Source organism: Vanellus vanellus, assembly GCF_965231255.1.
Source record: "Vanellus vanellus genome assembly, chromosome: 11".
Lineage (NCBI taxonomy): Eukaryota > Metazoa > Chordata > Aves > Charadriiformes > Charadriidae > Vanellus > Vanellus vanellus.
Genome location: NC_138916.1, coordinates 1,975,326 through 1,997,888, shown reverse-complemented (window position 1 = coordinate 1,997,888; position 22,563 = coordinate 1,975,326). Strand labels below are relative to the sequence as shown.

Genomic DNA, 22,563 nt, shown 5'->3' with positions numbered 1-22,563 from the left:
ATCATCAGAAATGTTAGGTAAATACCATGGGCAAAATTCAGTAGGTACTAAAATGTGGGTTTTTTTCCCTCTGAGTCATCTTGGAATAAGACATTTGTGTTACAGTAAGTACGAATGTAATTATGAAGCCAAATTTCACCTTAGAGAATAGATGGGGGAAAAATGGGAATGGCTGATAAGGATTTTAAAACAGACATCAAATGATAACAAAAATTAAATCCTGTGTATGATAATAGCTCACTAAATTATTTTTTTGGTTGGATATCAACAGGTTCCTGGGATTTAGTGCCAAATCCTTGCAAACAGAAATGCCAATTGATTCATTGGGTAATGCACTGAAAAATTATTCCACATATTCAAAGAAAAACAAACAAACAAAGCCCTCATAGAGCCACTAAAAATATGTGTACAGATTTGATTTTTGGAGGGATTTCCTGAAGAGGAAGAATCCTCGTGCTGCTTTTTTATTTTTTTTCCCCTGAACATTTCATTGGAAGCACCTTTCATCCTTGTATAGAAATTATAGGAAGTCTATCAAAGGGCCTAAGGGAGAAGGGGATATTTCCTTTCTTCCTGTGTTCATATCTTATTTCCTGAAGAGAAGAGGAATCTCTGTTTCAGTTATACACAAGCAGCAAACGTATTTTGTGGTGTCTGGCTTTACTTAAAGAACTTTACTCCCGTCTTTGTGTTTTACATCATCTTGCAAGCTTTGCACTCAGAAAGAAACGTTTCTTGCCATCCTGGAATTAGTCTAATGGGTTTTTGTACGTATTTGTTGATACGGGTCTGAAAGGAGAGCGTACACTGCTTATTTTTTTCCTAGAGGGGAGGAAACACCCGCAGACCCGTGTGTCCATGTACGTGTTACGGAAGAGCTGTTGGGTCACTAGGAGAGGAAAAATCTATAGGTAGTTTCTACGGCTGTATCGAGGTTGTTCCTATTTTAACGAATTAATTTTTGGAGCCTATTGCAAGTTCTTATTGGGAAGTTTGCAAGGAGAGTTGCTTGTCAAGATTTTTTTGGGGAATGGATGGGAGTTTTGTATTTGTAGGGAACACAGGTGCTGGCAATGGGTTTATCCTGGAGAAGGTGTCACTGACCTCGCTCCCACATCTACGTTGTCCCCTGGTGAAAAATTGGAAAGGATTTAACAGGATTACATTGACTGAAAATTGGTGAAGGTGTGATAACGTCGTGTTGACCAACCGAGTCGTTCAGCATGTCTTTATGGGTGTTTCATAGATTTGCATAATGCGGAAGAAATAGGATAAGGGTTGCACGCTGTCACAGTTAATAAACTCTGTGGGTTTTTAATCCTCGTTAGGGCTTTAATTCGGTTTGGTGCTTATGCTTACTCTCCAGTTCTACTTTTTAAGTCCACTTCTCATTAACTGAGTCTGTGCTTAGGAACTGGGGTCCAAAAACCCAGCTCTGGGCACATGCACCCTTCGTAAGCTGCTTTTTTTACAATAGTGACTCAAAATAGATTGCTGCTCTCCAGTACGTGTGCGTTAAGGGGCATTTTTTCTGTGCAAAATGGTCTTTGGGTTTTTCTGCCTCACTTTTCTGTAGAGGAGCATGTGGTGCCTCCTACACTCAGGAGATAGTAGTGATGGAGTGATGCTCAGCATCCCTCCTGAGCAAACTCAGTGGCTGTTAAAATATAATATTAATTGCTTTTTTGATGAACTGGGCATAAGAGCTGCCAGTACCGAAAAAATCCATCACCCGGCCTTTCTGTTCTGGTTGTCCAGTCTATCTTGTCCTTTGCATTAGCCTTGAGGGAAGATGGGCAGATCTCTCCATGAGCTAAGATGTTTAAAGTCTTTAGAGGTCTGGAGTTGGCTCTTAAATACCACTCGGGAATCATTCCATACCCGGAATTGATCAGTGCATCAATATAATGCTCTTCTAAGTGATAACAAAAGGGATGAGCTTTGCATTGCTTTGCTTCTGCCGCCTTCTCGTTTTCTGAGTCTCCGCGTGGAGTGATGCACTGCACAGAAAAGGTTATTTATTTTGCGCAGGCTTTTTTTAAACAAAATGTTAGTGGAAGTGTTTATGCTGGTTACAAGAGCCCTTCATGCTGTGTTTTTGTTTGGGTCAAAAATGTTTAAAGTTGAATGTCAGAGGCCGGTTGCCGTTCCAGATACGGTCTATGGCTGGTTTGCTTTGGATGGAGCAATTTGAGATAGGGTCTGGCTTTTGCGTTTCAGTATCTCTCTGGATCTCTCTGGAGCTACTGGGGTCCACACGCCAGAAAATGCTCAGCTATGGAAGTGTTTGATTAAACCCACGTAGCTTCCAGCAGCATCTTGATCCTTCAGCAGGATCTGTTTGGCTTCTGCTACCTGGGATGTGCAATCCCTGGGATATTGGGGCAATTCATTATTATTGTGCAGGATAAACCGGTGCTTTTTGCCTTGCAAAGCCCTTCAGCATTTGTTTCCACTCATCCTTTATTCTCCAGGCTTTATTTATTTCCCTTGGTCTGAAAAACTTATAAATAATTGAGGTTTTGTTGTTAGAATCAAACTATTGATTGCTCTTGCTCAAATATTGGGTTGGTCAACAATATAAACGCTGAATCCGATAAGGATTGCAGGTGGCACACTGGAGAACTTTTTATCCCAGTAGATTGTGCGAAAATGTCTGTAAAAGGTTAACTGGGTGTCTGCCGGGAGGGCAGGTCACCACCGTGGCCTTCAGGGTCTGGAGTGGCACTGGAGGGGGAGAAGCCAGAGTCAGCAGAACGAAGACCAAGGGCTCTGGCCACTGGTTTGTGGGCATCTCTTCACCTTTATTGGTTTTACAAGGAGCCGATGTCCAAAAGCAGGGCAGAGCTTGGCATCTCGTCTCTGCTGGGCTGTGCCGTTAAGATGAAATCAAGAGCTATGTTTGGTAAGGGTATCTTGAATTAAGCTGTCACTGAGGACCAAACCCATCCATGCGTATAAATAAAAAGTGGATTGAGCTCAGCTCAGTTGTCGTGGGCCACCTTGATGGCAGCCTGCATTCGATTCAAGATGTATTTCGGGATAGAAGATTCCCCACTAGATTACACGTTGTTAGGTACTTATATCTTAAATACTGATGTTGCCCCTACAACAACCACCTGTGCTTTCCTTCGAAGAGCCGACCTGGAGGTTTCTCCTGGGTTTGGCTCCAGGATCAAGTCCAGAGTCTAGAAGATTTGTGACACTGCAGTGCCAACGTGGACTTTGCACGAATCCAAGCCTGAGTTTTACTATTTCTGGCAGCCCTGCAGCTCCGAGGAGGCCCAGGGAGACATACAGGGGAACGACCTGAGGTTTGAAAAGAAGTTGGAAGTAAGAAGAGTTTTGGGGTTTTTTTTCTAATGAGTTTTTCAGTCGGTACATCCAGTGCCTGAGCTTTACAGCAAAGGGGCCCGTCTGCTTGTGAAGCGCTACATTCGTGGCAGTCCATGTTTATTTTTTTTTCAGTATTTAAAGCCATAAAATTCAACTGGCAGTTTGTAGCATAAAAGTGCTCCCTTACATTTATTTAATTTTTTTTTTTAAAGTTAAGTCGTGGCAGGGTGAGTAAAAAGTTGCTGGTTTAGGAAGTGAAAAGGGTGCTTTAATCTTGGTTATCTATGGATAAGCTGTTGTGGTTTCTGAATATGTAGCAAAGTGAAAGAAACCATCATTCTGGCATTTATTAAAAATATGATATATTTTTTTCTTGAGAGCCGTACTGGCTCCGGCCATCCAACCCCCTGCACAGGCTTTAACAGCAACAAACAGAAGCAGTGCAAAAAAAAAACCACGTATATTAAAATACCACCCTTTTACATCATCACATACAGCTTTTTTCTGGTTTTTGCTCTTTGTGAGTCATTGTTTCTGTGGGAGAAGGTAGTATGGGGCTGTGTAATTGCTGTGTAATGTGAAGACGGTATTGTTATAGCAAAGAAGCCTGTCAAAATTTCATAGATAATAATTTTTTAAAATATTGATTCCTGGAATTTGATTGCAATCAATAAAATAAAATTTTAATTTTTTTTTTAAACAGGCACACAAATTAGAGTGTCAGTGCCTCTTTCTTTTTTTTTTTTTTTTAACTTGATTCCCTACTTTTTCCATTTATAAGTTTGGGGGGCATTCTAACCCTTTTGCTTTCCCTGGATTATCCTGCGTACAGGCAAGTATTTTGAATAATGCTGGCAGAAAAAGACCTTCACTCAGAGTTTCAAATCTCAGCTGGGTGCAGAATAGCAGGAGTAAGGAATCCTGACCCTGGGGTGGGGAGCGGTGGCGATGCTGCAGGAACAGCGGCAGACAGAAGATGTGCTCATATGTGTTTAAAGAGTTTGTAATCTTAAGAATTAAGAATCTACTGAACTTATACAACTGTGTTTTACGGAGGCTTTTAATTTGAGCAAGTTTGGTTTTCTTAGATTATATCTTTTGCCGTCTCTAAAACACAGGCTGTCGCTGCTGAAACTGTAAGTCCTTGCTCCAAAACACTTCAAAGAGAGATTTTAATTCGTAAGTCTGTCTTCCCTTTGTTCCTTTTGGCAGAAGATGTTTTCAAAAGTATAGCTATTTTTAAGGTAGCCCAAATCCGATGGCCATCGTGAAAACTTTCAGGCTGATTAATTTGGCAATGCAATCGTATGAAGAACCCCAAATATCTTACATCAGGATCTTAGCAAAAGTTGGCCAACCCCAGCAAGTGGCATTACTACCACAGAATAAATAAAATATTTGTCCTTGCTAGCCTGATACGCAGGAAACCTATTGATTAAAACCTTGTCTTCAGCTTATTTCCTGAATCGGCGAGTCAAAATGCGTTTGATCTATTTTGTTTTCAAATCAGCAATATTTTTGCGTGCGTGCAAGATGTTGTGCTAGCTTTGATCCCCGAGAGATTTGTTTTGGCATTGCAGGAGCTATTTTTATTTTGCTTTGTGAGCGAAATAAAAAGGGTTTGATGAGTGCCACGGTGTTCCAGATCTGCCTAAATGTCACATAAGACCTGCAGAAGAGCCAAGAAGCTGTAGGTGACATATGTAACACGTGCTGTATATTTCAGAGAATATTCGCCTTTAATATATGTAGGATAATAAATACAGGAATTCATAAATGCCCCAATAAATACAGAAATAAATATTTAAACGCTCGCTTTAAATGCTTTGCTGCATAGGAGTGGATGTAAGCGCATAGTACAATCCTGTCTTGAATAACAAGGTGGATGGCTGAAATCAAAAATGAAAGTGGAAAACTTGTTTTCGAAGTTGACTATTTCAACAATTTGGGGGGAAACATGAAATCATACTCTTGAAATTGCAGCAGCTCCTTAATTTGAAATGAAGTAATGTTCCCTGATGGTCCTCAGATGAGGTAGTTTGATATCTCTTTTGGATAGTGAGGGGCTTTATCTATAAGGTAACGTCATCCAGGAACTATTCTCAAGAAGAAATACTCCATTGAAATGAAGAAAAAAACCCAACCAACTAAACTCTTGAGTCATATAAAATAGATTAATGTCCCTGCTGGTATTTTATAAATGGATGTTGCATGAAGGCAAAGTGCTGTCTTCAACTCTTTGAGCCAATTAAAAATATCTCATTTTAGAAAGGTGCTGCTGGTTTGGGTACTACAGCTTTGTTCCCAGTGCTGGTGGACATCACTCCCCACAAGCAGGTCTGTCATGGTATGGGGATCTGAGCTTGGAGAGTGGGTTTTGGGGTGGCCCCATAGCCTGCAGGAGCATCTTGAGTGTTGGAAACCAGATTTCTTTGCTCTGTGGTGGAAATTCTGCCAGGAGGAGACCGTGCATATGATGAGGCGACACAAGCATCCCAGTTTTGGCCCCCGCTGCGTTTCATCATCTGGGAGAGCGTGCGGAGCAAAGTGCTGCTCACACCACCACAATTCCTCTGTGACGACGTGTCTGTCCAGGAGTTTTCTGGATTTGTCTCTGACGGAGAGAAGAAATTGGCTTATGAGGAGCCAACAAATTTGCAAATGAGATCCATGTGTACGTGTGCTCCACCCCCCCTATATTCCCTATACATTGCTTTGCCAGGAGTTTCCTACCAGCTCTTATGATACAGCCATCACTTCTAAAAATAACTGTTGAAGAATGTGAGATCTGGGCCGTTGATCACGTTTTTGGGTCCCAAGCGTAGCGAGGGGAGCAGCTCTTCATGGCCTTCCCAGCTTGCCATGTAGCAAAGCCCATCTTGGGAAGAAGCGAGTGATGGCTTATAGCCTGCCCTGCGCATCCCTGGAGGAAACTGGGCAATGCTGAGGTGCTGCAGGTTTAACAATATCCTCACCTGTTGTAGGAAAAAAGAGGCAAATTCAGCGGTAAAGTCCTGCACATCCCTTAGAGCCTCTAATAAAAGGGGGAAAGAAAAGTATTGCAATATAAACTCAGACGTGACTGCATAGAGGAAACGATGCCATTTTTCGTTGGCTTTAAATAGAGATGGTTTTTGTTTTTAATTGCACATCTTCGTGTTGGAGCAGTTTAATTGGGCTGGTTTATGCTAGGACGAAGCATTACGGCAGTGAGAAATGTTCCTGGGTCTTGGCCTTCGTTTTTCCCCAGAGAGTGATTTTTCTGGTGTGACAGAGGCGCTGATTGTTTTCCAGCCTTATCCGATTAAATAAGCTGAGATGGAGCATGGGGTCAGAGAATTGGTCTTGAAATTTTCTATTCATCACTGAAATATTCCCCCATATTTCAGGAAAATGTAAAAAATATAAACAACAGCAAAAAAAACCCAAAACAAAACAAAAACAAACAAAAAAGCACAACAACCAAACCAACCCGTGCTGCTTGTAACAAAAACAGCAAAAAAAAAAAAAAAAATCCTTCCCAAAACCTTTTCTTCAGTAAAGGGAAGAAAAAACAGTTGCTGGAAACTAGACCTGTTTGTATTTCTAAATGCCGGCCGCTTTCCAACACTTATTGGATAACTCAGACCTTTCAACAGCTCACACTCAGTCTTTAAAAGCGCTATTTTGGTCTGTGCTACAACAAATCCTTTCGGTCCCGTTGCTCATACATTTTCATCGTACGCTTGTTTTCGGTTTGTAGCAATGATTTTTTGGGGGGGGCGAGCAATTCCTTCTTAATTGTTGCAATATTTAGTAATTATCCTTGCAACGTGGCTCATCTGACAGCGGTTTATTGCCGCTGAGCAATGGTTAACAGCGTATGGAGGCTTATGTACACTGTGGGCTCGTGAGCGTCCTTGGGCTGGGGTGGTTGGGATCACGGCAGGAGTCACGGACCGCGTTACTGCCTTCTCCTCTTCCAACTCGCGAGGGAGAGAAAGCAAAGCCACCTACGGGATTAATGGCTCGTTAAGAGCGAAACGTTGGCAGAACAGCATGTAATCACGCGAAAAGTTGCTATTACAAAAAATCCAAAGGAAAAAGAGGTGGGAACAAGCTCATGGAAGATAAATGATGCTACGTGAGCTTTGTTCTTTTGCTCTGGGTCGGTGAAATAAGGCCACTTGGATGATGTACCTTGATGGGAGGGTTGGTGAGAAGGATTTCAAGGCAATGTGTGACAAGCCACCGATTTGTTATAGTTGAAGGTTTTATTGAAATAGTTATGCGTGAACATTTTGTTCTCTTGTTTATTCTTGTACAGTGGCTAAAATGAACCGAAATTTAACGGTCACGGCTGGTATCGTAAGATTTTAAGTGATTAGTGTGTACCAGGGCACTGCAATACAACTCAAGGTATTAATTTAAACCAAGGAAGAATCCCAAGCAGCAAGAACAAAGATAGCACTTAAATATGAATTACTGCTTTATGGTTATGTATGTAGGTACCTGTCCCAAAGCACGCATGTTTGGGAAAATGCAGCCCAGGTACCCTCCTGCGATCTTGGTTTTCATCGCTTTTGATCAAACAAAATCTCTTTGCGTTGTGGCCGAGAGCACCGTGGTGGGGGTGGCGCTTCAGAGCTATTATTCCCCTTTCTAGGAGAGCAGTGAATCTGCCTGCCGTGATTTGTAGCTCCTGCTGGCAGTACCTGGAAAACTTCAAGTTTTCAGTAACATTCACAGATTTACTATAGGAGTCTTAGCCTCCCTCTTTGCGAGCCTTGTGCTGGTACCAGGCGCTGCCTGCCCCAGCGTGGGCTTTCACATCGCTTGCTACCGTTGCTGTGCAATACCACCCTCCTCTTTCCTTCTTCCTGAATAAACTCTGCAAGGAACTTGCTGAAGTTAAATACAATTTTTATATATATAGAGAAAGATATTTATTTTTTTTCCTTTTGCTGCCAGTGATGAGATTTATGGTGTGATCTTGCGCATCATCTGCTTGAATGAACCAAAGGAAACCAAGCCAAAGTCAGGGGGCACATCTCATGGCCCCTGCCGGCGTCAGGACTGTTGGCGTATGCAGCATAAATTAAAATAGTAGACAAAAGCTTTGGCAAGGGAGAAATATGAATGTTGGACACAGGAATTCGGGAAGCAAAACCCATTTTAGTGCAGAGCAGGAATTGTTTCCAACCACCTTTTTTTGTTTTCTCTTTCAGGCTGTGACCGTGCGAAACTCCATGGCTAAATCGTTGTACAGCGCCCTGTTCGACTGGATAGTGTTCAGGATTAACCACGCGCTCCTCAACTCAAAGGACATGGAGGAAAGCACCAAGGTAACGTCTTGCCAGCTCGTTTGGCTACGCTCTTGTCTTTTTAAAATAGGTAACTATGGGATAAAACATTACCCAAGCTCCTAATAGCACATTGCTTAACAAAAAGTTAAGTTTTCCTCGGTTAATATTTTAGACTGACTACGTCGTTATTTTAAGTGGCGTTTGCTGAGCTGGGAAGGGTGAAGCACCTCGAATAATATATCCTCAAAGCGGCTGGGGAAGTGGTTTGGTTGTAGCCACAAAAGCCACCCCCTCCAGGTTCAATGCCAAATAATTTTCTTCCTTGTGCGTAAAACTGTAGGGCCGTGTATAATTGAGAGGAAAAAGGGGAGATCTTGCTAATGCGAGGTGTTTTGATGAAGTTGCTCAATAAAAATATTATTAAAAAATAATTTTAAAAGGTGCACAAGCTGTGGTGTCGGTAGGTACTGAGATAGCACATCTATAACAACCAGGAAAGTGAGATTAAGGAGGAAAAAAAGGTCACAATGGTAAGAGTGAAGTCGGCGCAGTGCCGAACTGCTTTCCCAAAGAATTTATGGAAGGGTTGACATGACGTTTCCTGCGATAGCAGGGCTGGATGCCACGACCCAGGACATCCTCTCCAAAACCTCTCATGTATTCATACACGCTCATTGCGGCGGGGAGATGCTGACTCCAAAAAGTATGGGTGTACGGATACATCCACGCACACACGTGCTTGCCGCTCGCCAGCCACCCTTGGCTTGGAAATTTTGGGCATGGGCCAGCAGTGCGTGTTGGTTTTTTGGGGAGGTTTGTACACCCGAGCTGAAGCCACAGCTGCCAAAAGGAGAATTGTTTGCTAAGCACTAACATTACGTTTGAATTAGGCGGTAGGACCAAAGTGGCAGAGGCTTGCAGTGTAGCTGGTCCTTTATTTAACTCCGTAGAAATGCTTGCGGAGTGTAATTATAGACTGGAAATAAATACATGCGTATAAAATTTAGTAATACGCTTTTCTGACAAGAAAGGTTGTTAAAGTGGGTAATGTCCAGTGTGTCTTCTGGCTGCACGTGCTTTCTCTCCCTCTGTTTAATATTTTACCAGAAATTGTTGTGTTCTTTCCTGATTTTTTTTTTTTTTTTTTCCCAAGTCATCAAAAATTTTGTCTGGGCTGTCAGAAAAAAAAAAACAAACCCAAAACAAAACAAAAAACCAACAACCAAACAACAACAGTGTATATGGTGAAGCAGAAAAGGTGGATTCGTTTTGACAAGGACATGCATCTCAAGCCCTAATTAATATTAATTTTTTTTAATGATCCAATGATTTAAAAAAATATTATCTGTTCTGTAATATTTAAATACAAAATCAGACTAGGACACTGTTGCTTGCTTAGTCAGCATGTCTGTAATAGCAGGACACAACGGTAGGTGTTTATGGGCCATTAAACTTTGGTTCCTGACCTCAAATCTCAGCAGGTAAGAGCCAGAATAGCCCAAATTCGTACTGTTTCCAGCATTTCCAGGTTGTGGTTTTGGTGTTGGTTTTTTTTTTGTTTTTTGGTTTTTTTTTTTTTTTCCCCCAAAATTGCACAGTGTAGCAATAAGATCCAGGTTGGGCAGCGAGCACCGGGAGTGGCATTGCCCTTGCGCCAGAGCAGATCCGCCTTCGCTGGCAAATGCCCAGGACCCGGAGCTGCAGGAACGTGCAGGCTCATACTGGCAGTGAGATCCAGCAAGGCGGTCCTGGGCTGTATGCGGGCCAGGTTTTCTGAAACAGGAAGGGAGTGCACAAAATACCAAGAAATATGCAGTTCTAGAGACCGGAGTGTGATTAGGTTTATCTTCAGAGTCCTCTATGAACATTGATTGATTTTTGCAGATCTCCCAGAAATCACGAAAATGATTCCTGCCTGGTTTACGGGTGGAGAGGTTAAAGAAGAGAGTTTGTGTGTTGTGCAGAGCTGCAGAGAGCAGCTTCGTTAAACATTGACCAGCCAATTTTCTCTTGAGTTGTTCTACAGCGTCACCTTCTCGCCCTTTTTTTTAGCCCCTGACCTGGGGTCTTTCCAGCACAGAGGGAGGAGAGGCACCTGCCTGGACCAGGCAGGGCTGGGAATAGCTGTTCCTTTGCCCTCAAGGAATAACGCCGCCGCCAACAAGCGGCCGACGGCATCCCGGGCTCTGCAGCTGCCGCTGAGACACCAACCAGCAATTACCACCCTTCTCTGCCCTGGAGGAACCGAGCTGATGCTGATTAATTTGTTTTTTTCCTACCACTTCACAATCCTCTTGAAATCCTTTTCAGCTTGTGCTTGGAGAAACCCCAAATGAGGATATAGGTTCTTCTTAACCCTCCCATATGTGGTCTTGAGGTTGGGCAACACCAACAAATAACTGGAAGGTAGACTGGGAACAGGGACATCTCCGGACCCTGGGATTAGGTTCTCGCTGCAAGGCAAGATCTCATCATTTGGATGACATCTACTTGGCATCTATCACTTCCCTCAAAAATATCTCCTAAACACACTGAGTCTTCTTATAAAAGAAAAACAGTCTTGCACCTCACCACGAAAGGTTCCTGACTCCTGAGTTTGCAGTGGGTGAGCAATATGCGACTCACCCTGCAGCGACTGTCCTGGCTTAATCCCAGCCCACACTTGCCACCAATATTCCTCTGATTTTTAAGATATATTTTGAAATAATCCCGCAGGTGGTGAAGGTTCAGAAGGTTGTCAGATGATGGATTTTTGGCAGAGGGCTTGCTTATATGACAGTCATGTCATATAAGCCTCAAAACCGTCTGAATTCAGAGTGCATATGGGAGGAGAAGGGCGTCTGAAGTTGATGAGAAAAATGAATATGAAAGCGTGTCTCTTAGAATCATAGAATTGTCTAGGTTGGAAGAGACCCTTGGGATCATCGAGTCCAACCATCTGCCCTATTCTACAAAGTTCTCCCCTACACCATATCCCCCAACACCACATCTAAATGTTTTTTGGTGGGGTACGGCCCCAGTTTCAGATCTGACCTTGGGGGATGAAACCAGGCTTGGGTCTAGTGGGAAGTGTCCCTGCCCATGGCGGAGGGGTGGAAGTCAATGATCTTCAAGGTCCCTTCCAACCCAAACCATTCCGTGAGTCTACAATGGTGTCTGTCCAGCTGATGAGCTCCCACTCGAGTTTCACGCGGCGGAAAGCAGCAGCCGGTGCTTGGGTACCCAAAGGCTTCTTTTATGTTTTTCCTTCTCCTTGTTTCTTAACGTTTTTCAACTCAAACCAAAGGTGTTGGAAAGGGCGGCCCTGCAGGCAAAGAAATCATTCCTTCCTGCAAGATGGGCTGTGGCACCATGGGGCCATCTCACCTGAAAGGAGGAAATGTACACTCTTTAGGAGTGTACATTTGGATTTCGGTGGTCATGCATGGCTGCCCTATAAAAACTCTCGAGAGCTGGTATAACCTTCACAAAAGTTGGCTTGACCAAAGCTACCGTTCACCTGGTTGTGGTAGCTTGCGGCTTTGATGTGAAGGCTGGAGGTTGCAGAAGAAGGCATTGCACAACCTTGTGGACCAAAACTCATGCTCAATCAAAGCAGTGGTGGACATAATGCTCCTCGGTGCAGGCTGCATTTGCCGAGGAGGCTATTTATAGCTAGCTAAGTGTATTTAATTGCTGGTGGACCATGTGGTTTGGTGGTAGGTGGGAAGAAGACCTAGATCCTAACAAAGACCATGCCCCAAGAGGACTTGGGATAATGGGAATGGAGACAATTTTCATATCCCAATATGTGTGTTTATTTGGTGTCAGCAGTAAGGAGAAGATCAAAAGATGAAGCTGGGTAGAAAAAATAAACACCCGGCAGTTGTTCTTCCACTGTTTTTCAAGTAAGTATTTGGAAGATGTAAATCAGACCTTTGATATCCAAATTTAGTTAAATGTACAGTGAATTATTTTGGGAAAACACAGTGGGATTTGGCTTATCTTGCTTGCTGACAGGATTCGTAGCATATTATTTCAGAAGAGAGTTGTGAATAAGTTATTTGATGCCGCTTGTTTTATGCTCATAGCGATGCTGCTGTGTATCGGTTTCGCTCCGACTCTGTTTTCCTTGGTCTTCTCTCTGTCATTTTTAGCTTCTTTTATGTTCTCGTGATCCCCTACAAACTGTCTGAAATTTGACCTTTATTAATGAGGTCAGAGACTTTTCTTCCTCTTGAGAACGAGATTACTAAACCTCAGAGTCTTATTTAATTCCCCTTCCATAAATAAAGTTAAGAATTGTTAGAAGTCCGTCTCGTTGCTTAAAATGATGATGTAGCGTAGATCGTGGTGGACCGAAAGGCATTTCTTCCAAGTATTTTTTTTTTTTAAGCTTTTCCCATTTGGTTCTTGTGAAGCATCTTCATTTCTACCTAAATAACCCTGCTGCTGTTTTCAGATGAGGTGATGCATATGTGGTGGTGATGGTGAATGCGAATTCATGACCATGAAGAAAATCCACTTCAATTAATGGCCATGAAGAAAATTCGTGGCTGAATTAATGTAGAATTCATGGCCGGGAAGAAAACTCATTTAAAATTAATCAGCTAGTTAATTCTTGGCTATCTGACCTCAAACAGAGGAAAAAATGCTGAACGTGCAATGGGTTTAATGCATATCTCTCTTCATTAGTTTTAGGTCCCGACTTCCAAATCTGTGGCAAATCACTGCTTCCCACTTTATATAATAGGTCATCGTGTATATTGTGGTGATCTAGATTGGAGTAGTCCTTTTAGATTTAGTTGTGATGGGGTTTTGTTTGGTTTTTTTACAGTATTGGCTTAGTAATATTATTTTTAAAAAAATTAAAAATAAATCAAACAGATAAAAATAAAAAAATTATAATAAAAAAGATTTTTCTCTAGAATTGGAAGCAAACCTGTTTGTGATTGCCAAAATATACCTCCCCAGTGGAATGACATCACCAACCTGCATTTGGGGTGACATAAATCAGCTCCGACTATTGCTATTTACTGGTGGTTTGGGAATTGGAGGGCACGTGAATGGAGCTTCGAGGCCGCCACTTGCCAAAAGCCCTTAAAACTTGTGCTCGGTGTTTAAATGTCACGACTGTGACAGTTTTAGAAAAGCATGAGGTCACTTTTTATCATCTCAACCAGAAAGTGATTCCTAACCCAGGGTTCGCCCAAATTTTAAAAATCCTTGTAGTTGTACGCTTTTAATTATAGGACTTTTGCTGTAGACTTGATAGACGAAGTAATACAGTCGTCTGCTGCAGGCTTGTCCGTGCTGCCTGCTTGTTAATTTTCAAGGTTAGTTTTGATAAAGGAACAACATTAACATATAAACTAGACTTTGTTAATTGACGTCTAAATTATCGTACATCTTTGCATGACTTCCTTATGGCACTCGTTCAAAGCGTGAATTAGAAACTGTAGAATTAGAAGATTTGTAAATGTAAAATTCCTTTGATTATTTTCATTAAATATTGAACTGCAAACTTAATCTTAAGCCCAGCCAAATTACATGCTTTTGTCAGGCAGTTTCACAAAAGAATTTCATTTGCACATTCCTCAATGAAATAAGTTTTTTCACCTCGCTGTAAGAAATAACTCTGTACTGGTAGATTTGGGCTGCTTTATAATGGAAAACCTTTTGCATAGGTACCATGAGATTCATTTTGTTTTGGCCAGAAAGCAGAAAAATAGCCATGAACTCCCAATTTCTCACTTTTAAAAGTTTTACCAACTTATATGCACTGACCTCTTTCCTTCGGGAGCTCTGTGATGCTGCCTCCTGCAACAGAGGGCAAACAGCCTGACTCACCGCAGAGCTCTGCCCTAATTTCTCTGACGTGAAACTCTGCAAAAAAAAAAAAAAAAAAAAAAAAATCAACCCACAAAAAACACAAACAAACAAGCAAAAACCCAAAACAAACAACAAAACAAAACAAAACCCCACATCTTAAAATTTGTGTTCTGGAGGTGTTTGGGAGTTATCCACATAGTGATGGGAGAAAAATGCTGATTTTCCCCATGGAACAAACGCAACAGAATTAATTAACTATCCTCATCCTGTACGCGCGGTTTGATTCCTGCAGTGATTTTGTTAAAGGTAGATTATTTTTTTTTTTCAAGTTCTGTGCATTTTACCTGTCAGAGCTTGTTTAATTTTGGGTGTCAACAAAAACTTACAAAAAGACACCTTCAAAATATATTTTTAATAGGATTACTTTATAAATGAAATAGCCATTTTATTCTAAATATAATTGTTCTGTTGTGCTTTATAAATGTATTTACACACACGTTAAAATATATTTTGTGGCAGTTTCAACCCAATAAATGAACCAGCGTTGAAAAAAAGAGGAAGGTTTCTTTTATGCTCAGCTATTTCATATTAAATTCTATTTGTGAAAGCTTGAAAACCCCATTTAAAGTGTTTGCTCGTGGCAGGGGCTTAACTACGTCCACAGCACATCAGCACGACACTTGTGAGAGCTGGTGTCAGTAATTCTGTAAGGATTCTGGAAATGTGAGCATTTTATCATCCAAGTCTTGTTTTTATGTAGTGCCGTAGAGACATTTGTCTTGGGTAATTTTAAGGAGCCCTTGTGGATTATAGGGAGAAGCTTGCACGGCGGTGGGGTGGTTGGGTTGGGATTTGCTTACGCAAGGGCGATGTGAACAGAGCGTCGGTGTTGTAGATGAGAAAATGTCACTTTGTCGGGTTTCCATCATCACTTTTTCCATGTATGATATAGATAAAATAGGAGCTGCTAATTATACAAAGAGTTCTATTTAACAAAAAAAAAAAAAAAAAGCAGAAGATTTCTACTTGTTAAACTGTTGTTTAACGAATATATCTGTGAACAAAAGGGTTGCCACGTTTGTTGGGACAAGCAGGAGAAGGATGCTTGACCCTCGGGAAGCAGTGAGTGAGAGCGAATCCCTCTGCCAGGCTCAGTCCTTGGTCCAGTGACTTCCCATTTTCCATCTTCTGGTCAAACGGCTCTTTCTCATGGGCGTTTCGCCAAGTGATGCAAACTTCTGGGAAGCTGGCCAAGGACCTTCAGTAGTCATCCTTGTCGTGGCATGGGTGGGGGTGCGGAGGTAGAGTCTGGCCCTGGAATAGGGAGAAGAGCCTGAATGAAGGATAAAGTAGCCAAAAACCTCTTGGGAAAATGGGTTAGAGTCTTATTGTTGTGCTTTTATGCTTTTTATTGTGTTCACTTGTTCTGGTAGCCGACGTCCATGTCATACAAAGCTTCGACTCACAAGCCGGGTGGCCGCTCTGCCCACAGCAGCTCTGTCTGTTCCAACCGTAGGTGGTTCCCTGGTCAGGAGTCGAGCACAGAAGGAATATTTTCCTCCCACATTACGTGGTCGGTTGAAAACGGACAAACTGAAGTGCGGAGAGACTTGTGGATCGTCTGGTTTACATTTCTGGCAGCGGAGTTAGGCTAGTTGCAGGAAATCCAGACTGCAGATAAGACTAATAAAATTAAAACCAGGGTGCCTGACAGCTCTCAGGTTCTTCTGAGGTGGAGGCATTTCTCCTCCCTGCTTGAGATTTAGTTTATTTGACCAGTGCTGGTGCTTTTACCTTGCTTAATGTTTGTATTTAATTAATTGTAACATATGAACAGAGCCCACGTATACCTGAGATGGCTTTGGTTAGACCCCAGAGTGTGGTTCACTAACAAACTTCTGGTGGACCTCTCTGTGAACGTCTGTCAGGCTCTTCACTCCTTCTCTGATGACAACAGGCTTGCTAGGTGGACAGAGCCTGAGTTTTATCTGTAAGTAATTATTAATTACTTGTTTTAACAGAACAGTCATATACAGCTTTGAAGGTTGCAGCAGAATTCATACCTACTTAAGCTTGTTTTTCACCCTGGCTTCCTGGGTCAGTGAGGTTTATCTGCTGTCACATCCCCATGTCCTCTTCCCACGGGTTCGCCACATCCATCTGACAGGCAGAGGGCTCAAGTTTTATGAAAACCAGTACCTACACAAAGGAGAAAGGTCCACACTTCTACTCCCATTAAGGGAAGGAAGGATAGTCTGAGCTGGGGAGTGATGGGTTGTACTTGCTTGCGGGCCAACGTACGTGTGGCCAGGGGTCCACTGCTGCCCCTTGCCTGGCTGGTATGGGGGGAGAGGGTTTGGTTTGGGAGGAGGGGAGGGGGACCAGGAGGTTGCAAGGCAAGCCACGAATTCATAGCAGCGTTGGCCTCATTTTGGCAGCATAGAAAACCTTGGTGCATCCACATCTTGATGAGCGTCTCAAGAGGTCGTTGTAGGTGAGAGGAGAGACCAAAAAGGCTTTGGCTCTTCAATTTGGAGAAAAGGCTGGGGTGGGATACGGTTGAGGTTTACAAAATCATCAAAGTGGTGGGAAAAAATGCAATTTAAAACTGTTACTCACTGAATCCTGCAATTTATGTTACGGGGTACGGATTTAGTAAAAGAAAACACTTCTCTATTGTGAGCTTCTAGAATTTGACCTGAGAGGCTGTGAGGGATCATGGTGTCAATGTGTTAAAAAAAAAATGTATGGGTACCTCCTTACACACCTGTTGCCCACAAACTAAAGGGAGAATCATAGAATCATAGAATTAGTGAGGTTGGATGGGACCTTTAAGATCATCAAGTCCAACCGTTAACCTACCCTGATAAAAACACCACCACTTCTAAACCATGTCCCTAAGCACCTCATCTACCCTTTTCTTAAACACCTCCAGGGATGGTGAATCCACCACCTCTCTGGGCAGCTTATTCCAATGTTTAATAACCCTTTCAGTGAAAAAATGCTTCCTAATATCCAATCTAAACCTGCCCTGACATAACTTGAGCCTCTCCATTTCCCTCATCCCAAAACTGTGGGCGCTGGTAGAAAATGGTGATGGACCACGGAAGAGTCATGCTGAGATACCCAGGATGGGATGTCCTGCTGCCATGGTTGGAGATGCTGGGCTGGGAGGAGCATTAGACTAGTCCTGTAGATCATTTCTTGTGTCCTGGTGGCAGGGGCTGGGATGGCTGTGCTGGAGCATGGGGCCCTGGGACAGCATCCATGGGAAACGAGGCTTGGTTCCCTTCCCTGCCCAGAGGCCTTCATTCAAGGCAGGCAGTAGCCGAGTCTTCAAAGGGCACAGAAGGTGAGGAAGGCCAGGTTGGATGGAGCTTTGAGCAACCAGCTCTAGTGGGAGGTGTCCCTGCCCAGGGCAGGGGGATTGGAACTCAATGAACTTAAAGGTCCCTTCCAACCTAAACCATTCTATGATTCCTATTTTCGCCTTACCTTTACATCCCCTTCAGCAAGGCGAGAGCAACTCAACATTTCCAAAAGCGAGTCCGTCTGGGTCATGTTGCTTCTCAGTAGGAGAGGTTTGTCTGATCCATTTGATACGCAAGGTGGATATTTTATGTTTGATACTTTTTTCCTTCAGACCAGACTTATTTTCCTTCATTGCAATGGATTATTTCTGTGCAAGCCCCTGCCGTGCAGGTGTTTCTTCGGAAGGCTTGCAGCTGGAGCGCGTTTGCGTAGACACCCTGTATTCACCTTGTAGACATGTTTCTGTGGACTGTTTTCCCGGTGTAAGCCTTTTTTTTCCCCAACCCTATCCCCGTTTTTCACCTCAAAAAATAAATACTCTCGTATGTCCAATAGAATAACTTGGAACTGGGTTCAGGTTTCTTCAAAGATGGCATTTTGTTTATAAATTAAAAAAAAACCAACCAAACAAAAAAATCCCCAACTCTAAAAGGACTTTTCTTTTAGAAAAAGGCCATCTGTCCAGATATCTGAAGTTATGTGTTGTTTCTCTGATGTAGGTGATGTCTTCCAGATGGCATAATATCAACAATTCCAGTAAAAATTAAAAGTCCTGCTATTAAGTATATTTAATTCTGTTTGTATGCTTTTGATTATGCGCTGCAGACGAATAATCCGTTTACCTTATATCATTTTATTCTAATTTGCATTCTTATTTTTCTTGCAGACTTTATCCATTGGAGTACTTGACATTTTCGGGTTTGAAGACTATGAAAATAATAGTTTTGAACAATTCTGCATTAACTTTGCCAACGAGCGCTTGCAGCACTACTTTAACCAACACATCTTTAAACTTGAACAGGTAGGTCTGGAAATACTTAGTCTCTGATGCCGGTGAGTGTTGACGTGAGTTTGTGGCACCAATAAAGTTCTTAAATTGTCCCTTTAATTCTTGCTTGTTAAGGAGTGTACATTGAATTATTCAAATTTAACTTCTAATTTACCGTATGACTTACTGTAAAATAATATCCAGCCAGAGATTTGCTGGTTTTAAATAAACATTTTGGGATACAAGTATCCTCAAACATCCTGAAGACCTTAACTGTTGCTCTTATGTCTCCGTGATATATGCTCAGAGGGCTCATCCTTGAGCAATTTCTTTCTTGCCTTTGCCTGGACTTGCTGCTATGTCATTTAATATGACATAAAAGTTATTTTTCAGCATCTGTTGAAAATGCCACGCCAGTCTTCTGGTGTTTTTTTTTTTTGCTTTCCACTGTTAATTTGTGGGGAGGGAGGGAAAATGTCACTCTCATATGTGTTCTGCAAGGTCAAACCTGAGATCCTTACGACCTCCAGTAGCCATGGCAGATTAGGAAAGGCTGAACTTTAAGCTTTGCTTTAGGATTGTTAAGACTGGGTGTTGCTTTCCAGCCTCAAATTAATGTGCTGCAAGAGAGATAACAAAAATACAGGCCATAATTTAGCAGGTAACATATATGACAAGATGGCGTAGTCATTAGGATGGGAGGAGGCTTTTCCAAACATTATTTTTTATCTAACAACAAGCAGGACAAGAAAACTACTAAAGTACCTGTTGTTTTATGGATGCACAATGTATAATTGGGCTGTATAATACAGTAAATATGTTGTTGACCTACAAAATGCCTTTTTTTCATGCCAGTCTGCATGCCTTCCCTTCAGGTGGAATTCTTTGGGTGAGGTCAAGGGAAATCCTCCTTATCGTTAGTTTCAGTAGAGCTAGTATTTGATGAGCTGCGCTCTGCGACCTGAGTCCAGCTGAGATCAAAGAATTAAACCAGCCCATCCCAGAAACCCTGACAGTTTCATTTTGGGCCTCTACAGTGTTATAAGAGATCTGAAAAGTCAGAAAGAGGAGTCTCCTTGAACACCAGGATGGTCAAAAATAAGCAATGTTGGTTATTAATATAATAAATGGTAATTAATTTAAGCAAAAAAAGATCCCCCTGAGTGGATCATTTGGGGGATGATTGCTCTAGAGTTTGATGCTTCTCTGTTAACCCTTTTTGTTGTTGTTGTTTGGTCAAGGAGGTGGTGAGGTGGAGCAGAGCTGCTCAAACCCATTTTATTTCAGTTTTTTAACTGGTCTTTGCTGATGCCCCTGACTCAATAGATGTTTTAAGAAGTTAAGGGGAAAACCTGTCTGGATTTCTAGGAACAGGTCTATTTTACCATTAGCCACCATAAAGGGACAAACTAAAAGACTGTTGCAAAGCCAACATAGCTATTTTTTTACGGTAACACTTTTGAGAAGGGACTTGAAGAGGGAAGACCCTTCTTGAAAGCTGGAGAGAGACGATACCTTAGTGAGGTGGGATTTCAGGGCACTCGCGTTTCGGCAGCCTCCGCCAGCTTCGCAGGAGTGAGTTGAGATGCCGTCATCCATAGGAGAATTCCTGTGCTTGGGCCGGGATTTCTTAGCAGGTCAGGGCTCCTCCCCGAGCCCAGGGTATATACAGAGCTCCTGATTGCAGCAATCTGTAATTCTCCTTGGACCGGCTTATAACCGCTGACCTAATTAGCTTTCTCCCTATAAACCTGTCAAGCACATGAAGTCATTAAATTCAGTATTTGCTGTATGGGTGAGAGGAGAGGTTGCGGAGGCACCTGATTGCAAGGGGCTGGTTCCAATTCTTAACGCTGGAGCACGTCATCCGTCTAGGGCTGGAGCACTGCAAGCTCTGCCGGTGGAAAATACGGTCATCTCTGTATGGTTTGCTTTCTATAAATATAAATAAGCTGCACAGCTGCGTGAGCGCTAAGGTTTGGATGACTTATTCATACAGTTTAATCATTTACTCTTGCTCTCCTTGGGAGTTGTATACTGTGTGTAGAGGAGTGGATTTGGTGGAAAGAAAACTGGTGATACAAATTTTAGACTTTAGACTGATCATTAGGAAAGATTTTTTCACAGAAAGAGTGGTCGGGCATTGGAATAGAGTGCCCAGGGAGGTGGTTGAGTCACCATCCCTGGATGTGTTTAAGAGACGTTTAGATGTGGTGTTGGGGGATATGGTGTAGCGGAGAACTTTGTAGAGTAGGGCAGATGGTTGGACTCGATGATCCCAAGGGTTTCTTCCAACCTAGGCAATTCTATGATTCTATGATTCTAAGTTCAGATCTTGGGACTTCAGAACATCCTTCCTGTCTAGCTGGCCCAAAGATTAAACTGCATTTTAAGGAGAGTTGCCAGTCTACAGATGAAGATTGGGTAGTTCATATAGTGTTTCAAGATGGCAAAATTAGTTATATTGCCTTGAGCTGTGAATTTATCTGAGATATTTGTGGCTTTACAAGGGTTTATTTGATGTCTTGATGGCTGAAAAACAAGTGGGGTTATTGGTACCTCAAGGACCTGGGTACCTGAAGAGAAGGGGTCCTCCTCTGTGTCTGGACATAGCCTGCTTGTATCTCCAAAGCTTGCAGGAGGCCGAAGCCAGATTGCTGAGATATCTGGGCATTTCTACTAGTAATCGCCAAGGCTTTTTCTTAAAATCATAGTAGAACTTGTGTGCAAGAACTGTGTTTAGCCATGATGTAATTGTTGCTGTGGCATACTGCTGGTGTTATGGAAACCAAAACACCTACCACAAAGTTGTCTAGCAGAAGCGTGGGATTATTTTAACCTTTATTCCCCCCCCCCCCCCCCGGTGAAATCTAATACAATGCACATTACGAATCTTTTTTTAAGCCTTCTGTCTGAAGACAATGCTATTTCCAGCGGTGTGCAAACAACGGACCTCGGGCAGTCTGACTTCAGCCTGATGCCTCCTATAAATACAGCTGCTGTCGTGCTGCGTACCGAGAGTCTGCAAAGGTCTCCGCAGTACCAACCTCCTTCCTCTCCTTGAGCCCAACCATGAGAATAACCATAAGGCATCTCTGCCTGCTTTCTATAGAAAATAAAAGAAGGCAAAAAATGGGAAATGGTAGAGTTCTGCCTTGGATAAAGACAGTTATGGATGTTTCCCTACCACTTTTTTTTTTTTAAAACCAACTGTTCTGGATTGCTAAGGAAAATGTAGTGATGACTTGTGATGCATGGGATATGCTTTAGCAGATGATGGAAAAGTACAAGAGATACAAACCCTAACTGGGTGGTAAAGCCCAGGCTCATAAATCCCAGTCTATATAGGCAAACTCTTGGGTTCGGACCAGTAACACTCTGTTTATTAATCTAGAAAGACTGATATTGCAGGAATCCTGAAATATAGTCTGCACCATCAGGTAATAAGGGTGGTTCTCCCCTCCCCGTGTATCTCACAGGTCTGTGAGGTGGAGGTTGGATGAGGAGCTGTAGCTGGTGGCTGCAGCCGCTGCCTGATGCAGTGCTTGCTCTGGGCATCGGGAGGATGGGATGTCCTTCACCAAGCTCCGTGCAAAGTGCAGACGTGCTTAGCTCTTCCATGCAGCATGGTCTCATCCCTTCCTCGGGCTGGTGAATTCAGGTGAGATATCCCCGTAGCTCTCAGACTCATTAGGTTCTATTGGAGCATCACACCTTGGTGGCAGTTCTCTGTTCCCCGGTTCTGCTCCATCCCCATGTCCTCCTCAAGTGGCCTCCTCTGCAGAGAAGATAAGCCCAGAGCTGTCACAAGGTTCAGAGAACACTCAGGTG

At 42.6% G+C, this 22,563-nt stretch overlaps 1 protein-coding gene across 1 annotated transcript in view; it reads left to right on the top strand.

Moving 5' to 3' along the window:
• Positions 1–22,563, top strand: part of MYO9A (myosin IXA) — a gene marked incomplete at its 3' end in the record, with an annotated part of 188,112 nt that overhangs the window by 102,618 nt on the left and 62,931 nt on the right. The window contains exons 10-11 of the mRNA XM_082488802.1: positions 8,544–8,660; positions 18,631–18,765. Coding sequence (XP_082344928.1) covers positions 8,544–8,660; positions 18,631–18,765 — 252 coding nt within the window. The remainder of the gene's footprint in view (positions 1–8,543; positions 8,661–18,630; positions 18,766–22,563) is intronic.